At 40.6% G+C, this 20,633-nt stretch overlaps 1 protein-coding gene across 3 annotated transcripts; it reads right to left on the bottom strand.

Moving 5' to 3' along the window:
- Positions 1–12: 12 nt before the first annotated feature.
- On the bottom strand, positions 13–19,718 carry LOC125509020 (protein ENHANCED DISEASE RESISTANCE 2-like). 3 transcript variants are annotated; one of them, XM_048673860.1, is made up of 22 exons: positions 19,361–19,718; positions 18,029–18,103; positions 17,842–17,895; positions 17,695–17,760; positions 16,184–16,239; positions 16,007–16,074; positions 13,830–13,955; positions 10,778–10,812; positions 9,877–9,977; positions 9,656–9,751; positions 9,260–9,324; positions 9,117–9,188; positions 7,055–7,219; positions 6,753–6,964; positions 6,583–6,649; positions 4,627–4,802; positions 3,970–4,071; positions 3,704–3,751; positions 1,848–1,991; positions 1,590–1,685; positions 1,206–1,307; positions 13–323 (listed from the first exon to the last, which is right to left on the bottom strand). In XM_048673860.1, the coding sequence occupies exons 1-22, from the start codon at positions 19,619–19,621 to the stop codon at positions 237–239; spliced, it is 2,274 nt and encodes a 757-aa protein (XP_048529817.1). In that variant the 5' UTR covers positions 19,622–19,718; the 3' UTR covers positions 13–236. The 3 variants fall into 3 exon arrangements, with proteins under 3 accessions (XP_048529817.1, XP_048529818.1, XP_048529819.1); XM_048673861.1 differs by lacking the exon at positions 17,842–17,895; XM_048673862.1 differs by lacking the exons at positions 17,842–17,895; positions 18,029–18,103.
- Positions 19,719–20,633: the final 915 nt, after the last annotated feature.

Below are 20,633 nucleotides of genomic sequence, written 5' to 3'. Positions count from 1 at the left end.
TTAGGCAGTAGATTCATCTTCCATGCCAATATAGTATTTCTAGTATTCTTTCATGTATACTATAGGCACCAAGTATGTACTCTGTACATGTGATGTGACACAACTCTCGACCTGGGATCATTACATAGTGACCATGTTTTCCTTCTTACAAATGTGCACCTCCCAGAACTGAAGATTATGGTAGAAAATTGCGCAGATCTACCGTGCCATAGAAGGGGCGAGGAGATGGAATTAACTTAGATTGCTACAGCACCCTCAGGATTTACACGGTTTAGACGAACAGTGCCAAGAATGTACTCAGGCAGCTCTTTCTCTTCCTTTGCCTGCAAACACAAACATATTAGCATGGCTCGCCTTGTTGATGCACAGAGTGAAGTCTAGGCCACTTCCTTTGTCCCCCAAAAGGATAGGATCGAAGACAAGCATGACATAAACCAGCAGGGGACCAGATCAAAATGGAGAATAGTCTTACAAACATTCTGAATTGCAGTTTCTGCAGGATTAAGTAACCACTAACGATGGGTTTGATAGAAAGAGTCGAAGAGTTGCGTAAAAGCTGTCAAGCCGTCTTGCAAAACCAGCTGGCTTCAAGGTTAGGTGTTCATCAGTTTTGCACAGGTTGCGAAGAGCGTTTGCCCAGTTTTGCAAAAAACAATGTTTGAAAAGCAATGACTTCTGTTGCCAAATTATCACTGAGATGAACAGAATACCAAATGTGAAAATGAGAAAGATAAAATATCTCATCCAGGTTAGGTTCCTTGTGGTGGAAGTGGAACCAGCTCACCCAGGTTCAAGTACTAGACTTGGCATGGGTCCTCGCATTTTCTGAATTTATTTCAGGCATTCCGGTGATGTGCGTTTAGTGGGAGACGAGCGTTCCCATCGACTACGAGGTGCCTACGGCGACTTCGTCAATCTCAAGATTTGCCGGCTCAGTCTCTCGGAGGTGCTCATAGGGGTGAGTGTACGTGCGTGTATGTGAGCGTCTTCGTTTGTAATGTGTTTCTAAAAAAAAAACTCCCAAGCTTGCACCGTTTTGGATTCTGTTGGTACATTGAAGTGCTAAATAAATAAGATAGCTCGAAGTGCCATAGATATTTGTGGATTATTCATTTGCTGGAATCTACCATCAACTATGTGAGCAAATTGCGGAAAACAAAAATGCAAAAAAAAGGCGTTTCAAAGTCTGATTTGTATGATCATACCTCAACTAGAATAGCAAGATCCACGACGATGCTTGTCACATATCCCAGGACTAGGCCAATAATGCTCCGTGCAACAGAAGAGGAACCAATGTCAACATCTATCTGCAAAGTTATTTCATTTATACCAAGATTTGTTCAGATTCAACATAGCAAAAGTATAACCCTGGAAAGTAGGCAAAAAACAGATATGCGACAGAAAAATCAATACCATTGTTTCATCTAAATTTGTTATATATGTGCATTTTTTTGGTGGGGAATATACGTGCATTCTTTTGTAAGTTGGCTTCGAATTTGATCTTTACCATCGGGCTTATTGGGGTGCACGGTAGAGATACATATACCGAGGGTGTTCAACAAACGCAAAGTTTTGCAGTACTCAAGTACCTCGAGAAAGTTATCCTGCCGAAGATAATTGCATGTCACTGCTTTCCCCAGGAGGCAAGCTCTCGTCCCAACTGCACGCTTTACCATCCAATAACCCTGAGATCATTTTGTACGTGAGTTCACGTGCAAACACATGCGATTACTCAAGAAAAATACATGCAAGGTGAGAAGACAGTGACATGCAAAAATAGTGATATGCAATTAGTCAAGAAAAATAGTAACATGCAAGGTGATAAGATACAACACTAAAGTGTATACCTCAACAATACTTGGTATAAGCTTAAATCTGGCATCTCGAAATGCATCAGTTCCATCAATGAATCTACCCAAGAGAGAATCTTTGTTCACTGGCTTCTCTGCTGCGTAGTACATAACCAAGTTATAGTTTGGTTTTGCTGGAACCTACATGTTTATTCAAATGGAGTTAATCACTTGTGCAGGATGTCATCCATACAACAAAGATGACAACATATATGAGACGATTTAGATATTGAATGAGAGAAATTGTGTGCTTCTTCAGCATTTTACCCTTTTGAACAGGGAGGCCCCAACTGTAAATCTATTTAACCATATACAAGAAGAATGTACAGAAGAGGGGGGCGACAGGGGAGGGCTATACAAGGGGAATATTAGAGAAAACCACACTAAGAGAGAGGGAGGGAAACAAGAAGATCAAGCCAAGATCTAAGAGAAGAAGCTAAATCTTCCTTCATTCTTAAAGAAAGAAGAGGTCCCTTCTAAAACTAAACAGCCATGAAGCCCTGCTAGGAGCAATCCCATCAACAATCTTCATGACCTCAAAGGAGAAAGGCTTGTTAACTTTAAGCTTCACCTTAGATATCACCTCTTCCATAGACAACAGATGGGGATCGAAGTTAATTCCAAGGATATTCCAGCAGGAAGCACTGAAGCAACAGAGCCAGAAGAGGTGATTGCGAGTTGCCAGAGTATCCATGCTGCAGAGAGGACAATTAGTGCCACTAGGAAGACTGAATTGGCATCTCAGGAGCATATCTCTGGTGTTCAGGCTATCATTCAGGAGTGGCCAGGGGGGGTTACGATATGTTGAAGTTTACGGGGTACGAGGAATGCAAGACCGAAATATGATCTGTACAGAGCACAGGTTGCGCATGTGGGGGAGGAAAAAAAATCCTAGGGCTCTGATATTTATATAAACGTGTATGTGCGGTATAGTATGCAGAAAACTCCTCATATAATGGGGATATTACACGGCTAATATATATGAGTATTAACATTCGACACCCTCTGGGAGCTTGTGACTGCGAAGATGGGAAGAGTGCTCATGGCAGCTTTAGTGACGGTGATCCGACCACCCAACAAGAAAAATATGAGCAGGTGGTTACCTGGAGTTCAATGAGATCAACGAGAGGTACGAAATCACTGGTCTTGGGTTTTAACAGACCAAAGGGAGGCTGTGGTAGTTTTGCAAACAAAAAGACCTGCTAAGTTGGAGGTTTTGTCATCCGCAACATTGATCGGTAGGAGGCAGGATTTATGATGATTGAGGGTGTGCACACTGGTCTGTTTGCACATTAGTCATTTGAAAAATGTAAAGTATTTGGTTCATACAACAGCTAGATAAATGTAACAGCCCTTTGCCAGTAGTGTTTGATAACTTATTGGGGTAGATCGAACCCAGGTGGGACACGACACAGACCCGCTTTCCCGGTTACTACGCAGTAACTGATATAGTTTCAGCATGTACAGCGAATGTTGTACACAGGCGGAGGTTCCTAAATTGATGGATATAACTTTAACTTGGTTATATCTGTATCTGTATGTATGCTCCAGAAAAAATTCTTTAGCTGACCATAACTGGTTACAGATTGCAGTAAGATCACGTGTGAACTTTTACAATAAAATCTAAAGTTGCATCAAAGAATCCACATATTTGTTTAGTTCTCAAACTATTGGCTATAATACTGTACAATTTCCCTTCAAGCTACCTAAAATACAAAAAATATTCTACCCTTCAAACTACCTAAAATAGAAAACAGATTCTTAAAAGGGTGCTAGGCCAGCGGCAGGGTGGCGCATAGCACCTAGGCAGCCACCATTTAAGACAACGAATAAAAATTGACAACAGTACTTACCTGTAAATTTACAACCAGTATGAAGGGAATCTTCTTTGCAGCTTCAGACTGTAATTTAAATATCGGAAAAAAATTAAGCATACATTAATAGGTATGTTGTGTCATGTCAGAGTAAGGCACTACAAACAACTTCCTCTTGAGTCTGCATTAATGCAACAAGGAAGCTCCCACTATAATGTATGCTAGAAAGCTGTTTGTACGAAGTTCTCTGTACTAAAAGTGGTGTTGGTTTGCAAGTGGGATTAATGCTCATTCAACAATTTTACCTGAACAAGGCTTTTTGGGTGCAAGGCAACCGAGTCAAAGCGCTCGTTAACCTTGAACCAATCAACTGCAATAAGCTTTAGAAGAGGATCACCTCCAGCAATCTGTTTAAATCAAGTTAACATCAAGAGACAGGCCAAACAAGGAGAAACAAAAACAGTGTCAGAAGTAATTCTGGCCCCAAAATGAACTCTGCATTAATTGCAAGATCTCTAGCCGATTGGGGCCATTTTCTCAAATGACCTTGCCGGGATAGGTGTTTTAACACAAAGCATACCTCCTCACTATATCAGATGTACAGAAACTAGATTGGAGATGTGGAAGCACTAGCCGCATGCAGGTGCAGCAACCTCAACATATAATAGCATTAATAAAACAAAGGTCTACCTGTTAAGTGGTATACCCAAATGCTGGGTGAATATATATCTAACCAGTTCGACAGGAAGTTAACTAGTGACAGCTGCATAAACTTATAGGTCCTTCATAACAATAGCATTCAGGCAGCCACATTTGTTAACCATAGCAACCTTATCCTGAGATCTTTGAAACGGTAGAAACCATATAACGGCTCATTCTTGTCATTGACTAGTGGAGAAGTAAATAAGATAGTTTTAATAATTCTCTTGATTAATTAGTAGAATAACTTGTAATACTCTGACCTTGGCGTAATCTGTCAAGTAAGTCTTCCCTCTTATCATAAACTTCTCTCCACCAGGTGAACTCCAAGAATTTGGGTCATCTTCACTTTTCGCTTGTCGAACGGTGCCATGGAAATGGCTCGAGTCAATAGCTATGGGAATAGAATTTGTAACCAATTCGCTCCTCTCAAGAGAAGCTGTAGGGAAAAAAATGAACAAGAATTTCAACTTGGAGTTGAATAAGAAGTAAAAAACAAATTTGAGAAGAACAGCAAAACAATGATACACCAATCCAGAACTCTGGATTCTAGTAGGAGATGATGTCCTTTTCCCCTGGAGATGGAAAATTCGTCCACTAGGTTTTATTAATTTGCAAATTCTTTCTCAGCTAGTTAATAAAATGAAATTGGCTGATATCATGTGATATTAGTATAGAAATCATCATGGGGAAAGTTGATCGTTGAAATAATAATTGATAGGGTAGAGGTAGAAACTATCAATTCTTCTACGAAATCAGAATTATTACAAGAAATCTATGGACAAGTATAGATTTGACCCATTTTGACCCTCTTTTTGGGAATGACAGACATATATGTACAACTATAGTGATTCTTATCACCCTCGTATTTATTACCCTGCAGAGGAGACAAATCAAATTGAGTGGCATCTACGTATGCACCAACTATTGTTCCCTTTGCCCTTGAAGCAAGAGAAAGACAATCTCCAACGACAGAGTGCATATTTGGATGCATCATCCCATGCAGGCAAAAGGTAAGAATGCAGCAACAGGATGCCCGGATCATAAATCAAACAACATGCCACACGCAGACCATCAGTTTGGATGAATTAAGACATATCAATTGGTGACTTCAATCTTTCTTTAGTTTAGTCCATATATCTAATCATATGCAAAATGAGTGAAATTTGCAACTTGCAGTATAGCACTTGAAGAGCTGAAGGAGTAAATGTGTGCTACTACAATTTGGATGCCTCCTTACATCAATCAACAAGTTGAAATAAATTATGAAGTGAAGATATTAGATTTACATTTTGAAAGGATGCTAGTACTGACTATGAGTGTTTGTACGGACAGGTATCAGTACAGAAACATGGAAAAACGAAATGTACTACTCCCTCCGTTCACTTTTGTAAGACGTTTTAGACATTTAAGGCAGTACCCAAAACAGTTCAATTTCAGCTGTCTTAAACGTCTTACAAAAGTGAACGAAGGGAGTACAGAAACATGGAAATCGAAATGTACCGAATGAGTACAAAGGTGGGTGATTAACTTTAAGAGCGTAGTGTTAGGCAGTGGTTACAGTTCACTAGCTGTTACCATGTCAACAAAATAGGTCAGGTTACTTCCAATGTTTGCATGTGCTTACTGCCATACAAAGAGAGATGTGACTCGAGTTTTTAGCGTGTTACCAAATACGTGTGGAACGGAGGGAGTACATTACTGTGGCAGCCTGTCAGGCACCGTAGCAGTGCCCTACAATATGGTGCCCTACACACAACCGTGAACCTAGAGTAATATAGCATGCATCAGAAATACATGGTATGGTTTCATTTGATACATAGTTTCCTTGTCAATTTCTGGGTGTTGTTTCAAAAAATATTAATAAGCACCATATTTCGCAAATATAGCCAAGTATGTTCCTTAAACTATCTCCCCTGCCAAAAAAATGTTCCTTAAACTATCTGAACATATTGCCCCAAATGTGCTCTATGAAAACGCCATGCTTTTGTGCTTCCCCAACACACTATTTAATATCTGTTTAATTGACACTTGCGGACTTGCCTATGTGTATATACAAATCTTTTTTGGCGGGCGTATATATACATATCTCTATGGCACAAATGTATACAGACTGGTGTTTGTCTATGTGCACACATGCATATATATTGGTGTGCATCACTACAAGACTCAGTGGTGCTGAAAAGGTAGAAATATCTCAAGTGTTTTATCATTATGACCTTTAGTTCGCTTCATAGCTAAACCTGCAATGGCCCATGATACGTTCTTCAACTTCACCTTTCCAGCCTGCATAGAAATTTGCAAAGAAAATTGGATCTCCATTTATAACTGAACACAACAATATGACCGTTTGGATTACATAATTATGGTTTAAAACCATAAATATTACCTTCGGGGTTGTAACATCATCATCATCATCATCATCATCACTATCACCTTCAAAGGATTCTCCTCTAACAAGTGCATCATAGAACTCATCATTAGGTTCTGAATATTCAAGTTCACTCTGGATGATCAAGGATTCAGATACTTTTGACTTCACTACTGTTGAAGGCAAATCAGGTGTGATGGCTGGATTTGCTGCAAAGTATTCTCTTAGACCTGTTCAATCATATATGCAAACAACATCGTCATTGCATTATCCAATTTGTTGAGATAATATTTTTTGCAATAAAAGAAAGAATGGTCAACCTGCTACTTGGCTGAGCAGAGCAAAAGGGATACTTCTCTCAAAATTTGAGGAGGTCCTTCTCCTCCATCTGTCCCAGAAACATGGGGAGATCTCCACCATGCGAGTAACAATGCACTTCGGAGTAGATTCTGATGTGTTTAACCTCTTTATTTCCCATGTTGTGGCTGGAAGGAGAAGGTTAAGGCACTTAATAAATTCCAACAAAATGTAAAAAAAAGAAGACATTGGACAAATTTCAGTATTGCAACTACGAGAATGGTGGTTGAAGCCATTTATGAACAGCTAGGGTAAAGGCACTTTCCACCCATGTTGATTATAGCAGGTGCAATTTATTTCATCTTGACCTTCATGCTATTAAGTTCCATGCACCAACTAGTAGAACCAAAAGTCCAACTAATGGAGAAGGCTGGGCTATCCACATATACTTCAATACCCCCTCTCACGTGTAGGCTCCACCAGGCCTCAAACGTGTTATCAATGAAGTTGGAAACAACTTTTGTGGATAGCACATTGGCCGGGTCTTGAACTGGAGACCTCTTGGCTCTGATACAGGCAACTATGGCCTTGCCGCTGACGATCGCCATACATGTGTCAAGTGTAATAGCTAGCTGTGTTGTTTCTCCTTTGTATATGGTTAAATTGTCAGGTGTAATAGCTAGCTGTTGGTTTCTCGTCTCTAGACGGTTATATTTGCATATTTACTTGTGTATTCGGGCCCTTTGGCCCAATAGCAATACTCCCTCCGTAACAAAATATAGTTCATATAGATTTTTAAAGAAGTCAAGCATTGTAAATTTTGACTAACTTTATTGACAAAAACATCTACGCCTACAATACCAAATAAATAGCTAGCTGTGTTATAGAGAAATGCTATTCATCACCCAGGGGTTGCATAAGTTATTTTGCACCCACGGGTTTCCTACGTCCTTACATTCAGAACTTACGTTTGGTGTACAAATAGTTACGTTTACATTAGTCCGCTACGTAAAAATCGGCATACGAAAAGCAAGATATGAGTCATAAAACAACAAAAATTACATTTATATGTATATTTTATGACGTGTTTTTTTACATTTGTAGTTTTACATCGCGTAAAACAAAATTACAGTCGATATACATTTTCTTATGTTCTTCTTTACTTCTTACATAGGACAAAATTTACATCACTTGGTTGAGGTGGTTTCTTGATGATTTTGGTGTTTCTACTACTGCACCCACTCCTCTCTCATCAGACAGCACCCATGCGATCAGCATTGTTGGAGGTCCTGTAAAGCATGAGCTCACCAAACATATTGATATGGATGATGCTTACATGAGATCGAGGTGCAAGACCAGATTGTGGATCACAAGTTCGTGCCTTCCTGAGGTTCAGCTAGAATATTTTTTACTAAGCACAAACTCGACCTCAACACAGCCATTTTCTCTTCAAACATGTATAATTAAGCTCAACAAAGTTTGTGCCTTCCCGAGCTTCAGCTAGCAGATTTCTATAGGATCATATTTGCAGATGTACTATTGTAGTTCTGTATATTCTGGCCCCTTTGGCCCAATAGCAATACAAGGTCCATTCATCTAACGGCATGCACTATGGTGACACAGGCCCGAGGCAGACGACCACGGTCCAGCCATCAGCGGGTGTGATGTGCACACGTTACGGTGACAAGACATGGGTGCAACGCAAGGCAATCGTGACTCATCACAGGTCGAATTTCCCCACCATGTGAGCCATTTCAGGTTAGGATCTAGCAAGTTTACTTTTACCGCAGGGAATTATTAATGATCCTTCAAGAAGATATATAATCTATAGTAAAAGTAACTATGCAACCCATTTAGGGTTAGTGTTGAAATATCAATTAGTTTTACTTCTAGTTATAAACTTATAATGTACATATACCAAAAGGGCCAATATGCAAATTTATTTTTAGTACACAACTTGAAATGAAGTGATCATACTCTCTGAACATAGGTTGAACATGCCAAAAGTTATGGTACAGATAAAACGAACTCAGTGACTCATGGTCTACAACTGCAAGAAAACTAATCAAGAAAGGTCAATCTTACGGTTGATATGTGTACGCTCATATCCATGTCTTGGAGGTTTTTGCTTGTGACTAGCAGGACTTTGCAAAATGTCTGCATAGAGGGACAAAGAAAGGTAACATAACTAAGTTAACTTTGAAAATGTAAAAGATCATGTTACTTACTATATGCCCCATCTTGTCCACGAAACCATTGTCTGGAAAAGACAAAGTCCTTCTTTGATTTCCACCTGAGAACAGTCCTCATACTTAGTAGAAGTAGTATTTTTCACAAACTGCTGACCAGGGGACAACAGTAACTCTTAATAAACCTAACATCACCACACTTAAAGCAGAAGTGGTATCCTAAACTAAAACAAGCATGATTTACTAAGCTCAAGATCTCCAAAAATGGCTACTAATCGTGCTTCAAAAATCATTTGAGATCTTCTACAATTATTTGCCTTTTGTACTAAAAACAATACAGCAAAAAGTATTTCTTTAATAATCAGGCCATTGTTGTTAAAATTGCATCACAATCATATAGAGGGAATAACCCAAACTGTAATGAGAGGAAAGTACCAGTTTAAATATTTTGGCTCATAGGTCCCGTAAACCACATCACAGTACCCATCAATTGTTTCTACCAACTCCAAATCAGAAATCAACATATCCCACCTGCATGGGAGAATCTTATTAGAGCTAGCTGGCAATGTATTCAGAGATAACATGCATTTGTTTCACCCACAAAGAGAAAACATCTAATATATTTACTGTAAAGACCAAATCAACTGCTAGCTTACTCGTGTCGCTTATGCTTATCCCGACTGAGAACCATTTCGAACACTGTGTCGGGATTTGCACCAACCACGCCAATAGACTTGAGAAGTATCCCCTTTCCACCCTGCAAGAAGCAGTAATTAGCAAAAGTTTTTAAAGGTAGAGCCTATTTCTTTCAAAAACGAGGGCAATAGAAGGGTGGATAACAGCTTCAGAAAAGTGAGATGCATGCTCATTTCATGCCTAAAATTGAACACTTTGCTCCAAGGGTTAACATTAAAAACTGACTTAAGAAATCAACATCGTGATTTGACCAATTTTCAGCAAGAAAGTGAAACTAAGATACAAATAGGAACGTTATCTTGCCAAAAGTTTGGCAATAAACCAAACACAAGCTAAATGTGATAGATGAATTGGGATACCAATGGCTTCAGAGAAAACAGGCCCTAAACCACAGCAAGCATTCAGAAAGAAATTGCTGGTTGCTAGGGATGGAAGCGGATGCTCTGAAGCAATTAATCCAACACTTTAAGCATTTCACTCACTAAAGCACATAGCTATGTGGTTCTAATTTTGTACTTCAGATTTCTGTCAAATATTTGAATTGGCAAAAGCTGTAAAGAAACTAGTCTAGACAAGTATTAGCTAGCAATATGGTCATGGAATAGGGTTGTCTGACTAAACATTGACTCATTTGGACATATATCAGCGACTTATAATCTGTTATGCAGCTTGCTTATTGCTAATCGCTCGGTACTGAATTACATGTTGCTTGTGAAAGATTGATAGCTCAACAACCATTAAGGTAATGGATCATGACAAAGCAGTCGAGAGTTCATTGAGCATCAGCTTATCACAACCATCTTACCAATAAGCTACAGCAATATCTTATACATTTAACCTTGTAAAGCAAAAGAACTTCACCTTTGAGTTTGCAATATCTTCAAAAATTCTAATTCCTGCATGATGATAACAAAAATAGAGATAAATCCGATTTCTGATATCTAGAGATGACTCAACAGAATGAGAAAAAAATTCATGTTTCTTCATCTGCATCTAGGGATATTGTTAAAGAGTGTTGAAGTACCTTTCTTGATCATCTTAGATTATTGACTGAATCGACCGGGCATGCAACTCAATACAGTTAGTATTAGAAAATGATCAAGTGCTACAGCCTGACCATAATTCATAGCAGTTAGCACTACTAACGGAGGGAGTGTAGTTTCTAGGGGACCCACAATAATTCCACTAATTTCTACATGCTACCACTTGATAACTTAAATCACACCCCTCATCACTGCCTCCGTTATCACCCTCTGTTCATTCACACCACCAGACATTTGCAGGAAATCACGACCTGTCTTTCCCACCCTAGCTGCAACCAGCAGTGGTCTTGAGTGTGCATATGCAGGCTGCAACAGAGTAGCTGTATCACCGTGCTTGTAGGTCACAAGCAATGGGCCTCTGTTAGTGATGCGCTTGCACTTTGTGTGCTGTTGTTGGGCTGCTGCGTGAAAGAAGATGAGGAAGATGTTCAGGTCGTCTGATTTGTGCGGCTGCTAGAAGAGATAACTAGAAGGAGGAATCACAAATCAGCTGGCATCACTAGGAGGAAAGAAAAGGAGGAAAGAAGTGGCGTTGTGCTGCTGCTGTTCTGCTAGTTGCTACATTAAGCAGACAGAGAAGAAAAGCTGCAAAAGGTTGCTGTTTTGGGTAGAGATGATGGAGACCAAGGATAAGGGCATGTCGGCAGATGAGTACTTGATCTCGGTAGAGGCCATGTTAGAGGTGGTCAAGGTGATCATGGTAGACATGATGGCCCTAGTGGTGAGTACAACAATGGTGGTGGGTGACAAAGTCGTGGCAACTGACGCAAGCTTCAGTGAAGTATCGAAGAGGTCTCAGCACGGGTATTGCAGTATGTAACAAGATGGGCATGTGATATCAACCCCATGTTGATGTGTAGTGTTTGACAGTGACGGTTAGTGAGTCTAAGAGTTCAAGACTTCAAATCTGTAATCTGGTGAGAATCTACAACAAAGACCGATTGTAATTTTCAGTACTATAAAATAAATGAAGGGGGTGAGTTCCTGTGGTACAGGGGCACAAAAGTAGTGCACTCAGGGAATGCTGATATGTAGGGGATGAGTTATCAACTATTGTTTTCTGTGATGCAACTATGTATGCTGATAAGAAACAGTTAAACACAGGTTACAACAACAGACTCAATTATAAATCATATAACTCCCGTATCAGAATAGCAAACTGCAGAACTGCTAGTATCAAGTTAGATCCTTCCAGATCAATGTAAGATTTTGTAGTCCGACAAGCTGGAGTAATCAAAAGAGGCACAGTAGCAGGACCATATAACTAGTCTTTTTTTTTAGTTGGCCATATCACTATATTCATTGGAACAGAAGACCAGAAATATGTAACTGCAAACATGCACAGTACCTTATTAAGCTATAAATAGCCAATAGCTCCAAACTGTCGGACAAACTAATCAGATTTTGCTTTTGTGGGGATAACTAATAAGATTAACTGGCGGTTAAATTGATGTACCAGAGGTATATAGCAATTAACTGGCGGTTAAATACACACATGTATGATCAGGATTCTCGACTTTGTATAAACTCTATATGACTCAAATCCAATTTATTGTGCATGGTTCCTCTTGTAGCACAAAACTGTTGACAGCATCTTACAGAAGATTAGAAGATGAATTAAGATAAAACAGTGTCTTACAAAAAATGCTAACTCATTGCATGTCTAGTGAAGCACAGAGTTACAAAAGATGATATGTGTGACTTCATGTATGTAGATATACTTGAGTAACCATCTGAAAGCATAACTTTAGAGAGGAAACCAACAAGTGAATACAGGCAGATGCACCATATTGCTTTTTAGGGTGCCAATCGGTGTAGCATAAGGATATACTCCCTCCGTTCACAAATATAAGATGTTCTAACTTTTTTCTGAATCGGATATACAAGGAGATATCCCATGGTGTTGTGGATGATGTGGTGTTAGTTGACGATAGTCGGACGGGGGTAAATAGGAAGTTAAGAGTTATGGAGACAAACCTTGGAATCAAAAGGGTTTTAGGCTTAGTAGAACTAAAACCGAGTACATGATGTGCGGTTTCAGTACTACTAGGTGTGAGGAGGAGGTTAGCCTTGATGGGCAGGTGGTGCCTCAGAAGGACACCTTTCGATATTTGGGGTCAATGCTGCAGGAGGATGGGGGTATTGATGAAGATGTGAACCATCGAATGAAAGCCGGATGGATGAAGTGGCGCCAAGCTTCTGGCATTCTCTGTGACAAGAGAGTGCCACAAAAGCTAAAAGGCAAGTTCTACAGGACGGCGGTTCGACCCACGATGTTGTATGGCGTTGAGTGTTGGCCGACTAAAAGGCGACATGTACAACAGTTAGGTGTGGTGGAGATGCGTATGTTGAGATGGATGTGTGGCCACACGAGGAAGGATCAAGTCCAGAATGATGATATACGAGATAGAGTTGGGGTAGCACCAATTGAAGAGAAGCTTGTCCAACATCGTCTGAGATGGTTTGGGCATATTCAGCACAGGCCTCCAGAAGCTCCAGTGCATAGCGGACAGCTAAAGCGTGCGGAGAATGTCAAGAGAGGTCGGGGTAGACCGAATTTGACATGGGAGGAGTCCGTTAAGAGAGACCTGAAGGATTGGAGTATCACCAAAGAACTAGCTATGGACAGGGGTGCGTGGAAGCTTGCTATCCATGTGCCAGAGCCATGAGTTGGTCGCGAGATCTTATGGGTTTCACCTCTAACCTACCCCAACTTGTTTGGGACTAAAGGCTTTGTTGTTGTTGTTGTTGTTGTTGGATGTATATAGACAAGTTTTAGAGTTTTAGTGTGTCTGTTCACTCATTTCAGTCCATATGTAGTCCATATTGAAATATCCAAAACATCTTATATTTGTGAACGAAGGGAGTACCATTTAATGTTCGAACAAATCTCCATTCATGTGCTTCAAGTGCATCTCCAGTATCACCTCCAAAGTTTGTGTTAACCCTTTCATGGCTTTGAAGATCGGAGGACTGCCGAAGGAGCATTTCTGGTCCTGTAACGGAAGACATAATAAAAGAATTGTTGATAAGCAAGAAATCAGCCACGTTTTACTTAACTTCTAGTATAATGCAACATTTATGGTAATATAATGTAGTTCAAAAATAATAATACTTTGCAATTGCATTAACTCAGTATTAGGATAATCCACAAACAAATTATAGAGCAAGACATTCAACATGGTATCATGTGCACTAAGATACAATGGCAGCTCAAATTGTCTGGAGGAAATTTTCACATCCAGAAGTTATCCAGTCTCTTTGGAGGATTTTATTAGAGGTCTTTGGTTAGGAGGTGCAACTTATCGTTGGGGGGGGGGGGGGGGGGGGGGGGGGGGGGGGGGGGGGGGTCAGAATCATTGGCTATTGAGGGGAAACTTCTCAAGGCAATCACTGATGTTGTACCAATTGTCAAAGTACTTGCAGAAATGGAAGCTGCTGCTGGAAGATCGAGAAAGCTCCCTGAGGGTTCAGGTGATTAAGATGATCCAAGAGATGGCAAAGTGATTCCCTTCGTGTCTAAGGCTATGACTGTATTAGAGTAAACTGGAGAAAAGCCCATGTGCTGTGGCATTAGTTGGTAATGTATTTTGTTCAATAACCACAGGTACTTGTGATTTGATGACATTGCAGTCCCTTTAACCCTGCAAGTGTTCACAAGTATGGCTGTAAAATGTGTGGTACGTTTTTTTTAGCGGGGGTGGTAGGGTGTTAGCAGGTCACAAGTACTCCCTCTGTCCCATAATATAAGAACGTTTTTCAAGCTATGTTAACTTGAAAAATGTTCTTATATTGTGGGACGGAGGGAGTACATAACATGCGAGTCTCTATTACTAATGTCACAGTACATGGGGGTTTCTGAAATTCATTGTATTATTAGTATATGATTGGTGACATTTACTCGATATGTAGATCTTTTAGTCCATAAATAACCGAATAGGAATAAGCTCACTTTTGCAGAGTATAAAACATAAACGTGTGTTTCAATGTAAAATAGCACGACATTCAAAATGAATCAAATCATCTAGAAGATAGCCAGCAAATTTTGTTCTCAATAAAATCATATTGGTGGATAAATCCGAAGATAATAGCAGTTTACAAATTTACCAGAATGGAATTGGACTTGAGTACGCATTTCCCAACTAAGCTAAGGAACTGGCCATTCTTATAGTTTACTCAGCTAAGGAATTGGCTCCCAACTAAGTGCACATTTGTACAGCGAGAAACTTGCATTTCCAATCCATATTCCACACTGGCAAATAGCACGACACTCAAAATGAATCAAATCATCTAGAAGATAGCCAGCAAATTTTGTTCTCAATAAAATCATATTGGTGGATAAATCCGAAGATAATAGCAGTTTACAAATTTAGCAGAATGAAATTGGACTTGAGTACGCATTTCCCAACTAAGCTAAGGAATTGGCCATTCTTATAGTTTACTCAGCTAAGGAATTGGCTCCCAACTAAGTGCACATTTGTACAGCGAGAAACTTGCATTTCCAATCCATATTCCACACTGGCAAGGGCATCTACAGGTACAGTAAAACTCCTCCATCTAGTTATCCTCCATACTGCTTAGACTTCCTGCCATGACAGAGGTTGCTAATTTGGTTTGCTTTCTAGTAAATTCCCTTGCTGCTTGCTTGGTTCGCTCCGTTGGAGCTACCTCGCTGCGTTCGGCTGCAAATCGCTAATGAGCCAATGCAAAAAAAAAGACCCATCTACGCTGGCAAACACCAGAACGGCAACCTAAAAACAGGCACTGTTGCGAAAAAAGACGCTCAAAAGAAATAGCTAACCTTTAGCCCACAACCCTGGGAAAAAGAACACCACGAAAAAGGTGCGCGTACCCTTCTAATCATCATACAAGTTGATATTATTAGGGCTTACAGAAAAGCCTACACTAACTTCTAATCTTGGATAGGTAGCTTCATTTAGACACCTTTTTTTTGCTTTCTCTCTGTCAGTTGTACAAAAAATACATGCAGTAGAATGCTACTGTTCTCCGTCAAGAAAAAACTGATATTGTAGCTTTATCACGTTACCTTTGCCAATGCGTACAAGTTTCCCCAAGCCTCTTCTTACCCGAGGTCGATGCCCATCGAGATTAAACCTCCAAGTGTAAACAGTTATATGTCATGCTTTGACTCAAGAAAAGCAGTTTAACTTCAAAAGTGGAAAATAAAGAACTGATTATCATCCTCATTGAAAAACTTCCATACTCGTTTTCACTCTGCAATCTGTTCCAGTTGGCCCCTCTTGTCAGGTCATACTCAGCCTGTTATGAAATATAAATAAAAAGACTGTTCAAGTGAAAGTAACAAGAACAAATCAAATGCAGCAGGGATTGATTATCCATTACATAACAAATGGAGGCACAACTTCTAACTATACAAAGAATAACTCCTGTATATACATTCACAAAAAGAAACTCCTGTATATACATGAGCAATTCAATGATCCAAACAAACAATTTTATACATTAAATTATGTTATGGGCTCGTAAAGCAACAATGACACTACTAACACCAAGGAACAAGTGTGAGCACTAATTGTAATAGTATTAAATGCACTTCTTATGTTACTCCTTTCCAAAACACATTCATATTATTTTTATCTGTAGCCAAACTTTGTAAAGTCTGACCAAGTTTATATTAAAGAAATATCAACACCAACTATATGAGCATATATGCCATGATAGACCCAATGATATTGCTTCGGTACTGTAAATGCTGATAACTTATCTATAAACATTGTCAAACTTCACAAAGTTCGACTTAGACTAAATTAATACGCAATGTATTTCGGAACAGAGGGAGTATTTGCCAATTGCTAGCACTTCAACATTCCAGAATTTCCCCATACAAAAAAAAATCAAGAATTCTCGACTCATTCCTCCGGTCCTCCTTCTCTCACACCAGCAATCAGGTTTCTAGCTAGCAAGTTATATTTTGAGCACAAACTATTCAAGTGTCATATTTACATTTTCTCGCAGAACGCACATGTGGTTGTGATGATTCGTGGGCTTATACCAACCAGATTTTGTAAAACTGCTTTTGTATTTGCCAGATCTTTCGGTACAGTCCCCAGGTTTGAGAACTTGGTAATTGCTTTTCGTAAAACCCGGTAACTGTACCAAAAGATCTGGCAGTTGCGTCAACTAACCTGGCGTAGTTGCTTTTTTGAAGAAAAAAAACTGGTAATAAGGTAAAGAGACATGCTGAACTCTGTTCGCAGCGGTACAAAGAGATTAGGTGGGCACACTGTACCGAGCGCGGTACAAAGAGATTAGGTGGGCACACTGTGTAGTCACGTCCTTTATATGTAGCACACTTATGTGGCCCGTAACAAGTCTCTTGCATTGCAAATTTAAGTTAATCAGATCACAACAGTATTAATCACCTGATTACATGCTAAATTCTTCTGTGTATTCATCAGAAACCTACATTTCTCTTGCAATATTATGGCAGTTCATATCATAGAGAAAGAGCAAGAATATTATCCGGTGAGTTATCACAATTTTAATACTAATAACGCAAGTGGGAAATAAGGAAAATGAATTATATCGGTATATTTACTTCAGCAGAAGTGCCTTAAACAGAAGTATTATTTTAGCTTGTTAGGGTAAAACTTGGTCCAGTTGAACAAGGGAATTGGTGTATTGCTTCAATAAACACCAGAACTACTCTATCTGGATAAAAGCAAGTAGTATTTGACAGTACTTGCTTAATACCTGTTGTTTAGCCTGCTCAAATGCTTCAGTCCATTTCTGAGCTTCACCAGGAGTTGCACACGCAATCTAGTAAAAGACAGTAACAATAGATCTTTCATTGCCAGGAGAACTGTATGCAAACACACAAGAGTGTAATAAGATGAATACCTCTCCTTTCTTCGTTTGATCCAATCTACTGTACAACCTCAAGACATAAACATCCTAGGTTTTCAAAACATATATATATATATATATATATATATATCAGATATTTCTTTAATAAGAATATATGTCTGTTCATTCACTTCATTGTCAACTGAAGCACCAATACAAAATTAGACCATTACGGCATTACCCCGTGGTTGACCTTTTTGCGACCAACCTCCTCCACCACAAGAGTGTGACTGACAAAACCCTTTCGGATAGGTTCCTACAAGCAGATGTTTATGAGTAAAGTAATCCTCCACAAGAATGCCCAAGAAAAACTTGAGAGATAAAATTCTGCAAATGAAGAACCATTGTGGCAGTGTCCAAACATAAGTCCACCCATATGTGGTAGTAGTTCGCGGGAATCAAGGCGCACACCCTTGGTGGGACGTGGCCTAGGTGGGCCGCAGACCCACTCCCGCATGTTGTGTTGACCATCAAGTCAAGGCAAGCATGTTGTTAGGTGGGTCCATGGGTAAGACCGGCCTGGTTTGTGAGAGCTGGGCAGGTGAAATTTCAAGACGGTGTGCGGGAACTTGTCCTGCCCAACAGCGAGCAACGCAGGAGAATTTTCCCGGCATGTATGCATCTCGGTAAAGCTGTTGCCTTGTGAACATGAGGTCACGGGTTCGAGTCCTGGAAACATCCTCTTGCAGAAATGCAGGGAAAGGCTGCGTACAATAGACCCAAAGTGGTCGGACCTGTCCCCGGACCCTGCGCAAGCGAGAGCTACATGCACTGGGCTGCCCTTTTTATAACATCTCGGAACAACTCCTACATGAGAATGCGGTATTCTGTAGCTGATAAGACACATGCAGGACACACTGACCAAGGTATTGATGTCAAAATCCCCTGAGGGTACACATTTAAAACGCACACACAACTCAGCATTTTCTTCCGAATTCCCCCACTTCTGACAAGTTTGGTGGTAAAATCTTCAGCGGAAAAATAAGCGCACGTGCATCATATATTAGCATAGCAGCAACTGAACCACAACTGTGTAGAATTTACAAACCAGATTAACCTCCAAATGCACATTTAAGCATTTCTCAGTAGATACGACACGTCCAAATGCATGGACACCACATTCCCTCGTAACAAAATAGGCTTTCTCAACTCCCATGGACGTTTCAATTCTCGCCCGTGCAAAGTTCTACCTCTACCTCTACCTATTTCGCAAAAAAGAAAAAGGAAAAAAAAACTCTACCTCTACCTCATGCCAAAATCAAGTCAGGAATTGCAAGGACAGAGTATAATTCGCACAATTCAGCAGTTCATCTAAAAACCCCCACAACTGTGACTAGACAGACCTAACAAACAAGCAGTAAAGCAAGACGTAACTGAGCGGTCCCGGCTTCATCCACAACTCTGACGAGCCATAACCCGAAATCCCCCAGAATCAAAGGGACCATCAGGCGCATCAGAACCAAAATCTAGCGGCGAGAGCAGAGCGCGGAGAGAGGGGGCGAGGGGAGCTCACGAGTCCCGGGTTGTCGTGCGGGTCGCGCTTGTACATGGCGACGCACTTGCCGCGGATGACGAGGAAGCGGAGGTGGCAGTACTCGTGGCCGATGGAGTTGACGCCGAGGTGGTAGACCCACCCGGAGTACTCCGACGAGCTCCGGCCGCTGCCGCTGCTCCGGCTGCCGGCGTCCGGCGAGCCCGGCTCCGAGTTCTCCACCTCGATCACCTCGCCGGCCGGCGGAAGCGGCGAGGGCGGCTGCGCTGTCGTCGCCGCCATCTCCGACCGCGTCCGGTGGCGAAGGGGCGAGTGGTATTTTCGGTCGCGCGCTTGGCTTCTCGCGTTATTATTTTCTGGGGCCGGGCCGTGGACACCTCACCTCGGCTCAGATGTTACCGCTCCCATCACGCCGAAGCTGCGCTGGAAAGGTAGCCGTTGGCCTCGAGGTGTCGCGTCACCGTCGCCTCTGCCTTTCTTTTTCGTTGGAAGAAGTCCTCGGATTATGTATGTTTTGAAACAAAGCCCTTGGGTGGGTGTGCATGTCGGCTGCGGCCAGCTGTCAATGGCTGGAAATGAATGTTAAGTAGGTGGGTGTGACTGAATTAATCGAGAATTACAGGTCGAAAAAATATGAAACATGAACCATGCATGCACGTTGCACGGTCAGAAACTTGGCAGCAGTACAATGTTGAACGAAATGGGTTTCAGTTTGTTCGCCAGGGTACAAGGAGCGGGTGACGGCAACGAATATTATCAACTTTTTTGCACGGAAGGTTTTGCGGTCGCGCCTTGCGAGTAGCGTGGGTGAAAGCGTGCCTTTGCAGATCATTAGCACGTGAACCTAAAAAAAACGGGTCATTCCCACGTGACGCGAATACTCGATCTTTGGAACACGCTACAATCACATATACTCCCTCCGTTGCTGAATATAAGTCTTTGTAGAGATTCTCCTATAAACCATATACGAATGTATATAGATGCATTTTAAATAAAGATTCATTTATTTTGCTTCATATATAATTCATAGTAAATCTCTACAAAGACCTATATTTAGAATCGGAGGGAGTATGTTATACAAATGTACTTGCCCCTATAAACACACATACACCCTACCCATACGACCACTTTCGATATATTACCTCCGTTCTGATTTATTGGTTCCCATTGTATTCTGTGTCAAATTTTGACCATAAATATAACTAATAAAATGTTTATACATGTCACCAAAAATTATATCATTGCATTAACATTTTGTTTATTAAATCTTTGGTCAAAATTTGGCACAGATTAC

Source organism: Triticum urartu, chromosome 5 (genome assembly GCF_003073215.2).
Source record: "Triticum urartu cultivar G1812 chromosome 5, Tu2.1, whole genome shotgun sequence".
In the NCBI taxonomy this organism is placed as follows: Eukaryota; Viridiplantae; Streptophyta; class Magnoliopsida; order Poales; family Poaceae; genus Triticum; species Triticum urartu.
The sequence above is the reverse complement of the archived record's forward strand: the minus strand, read 5'-3'. Positions and strand labels throughout refer to the sequence as shown.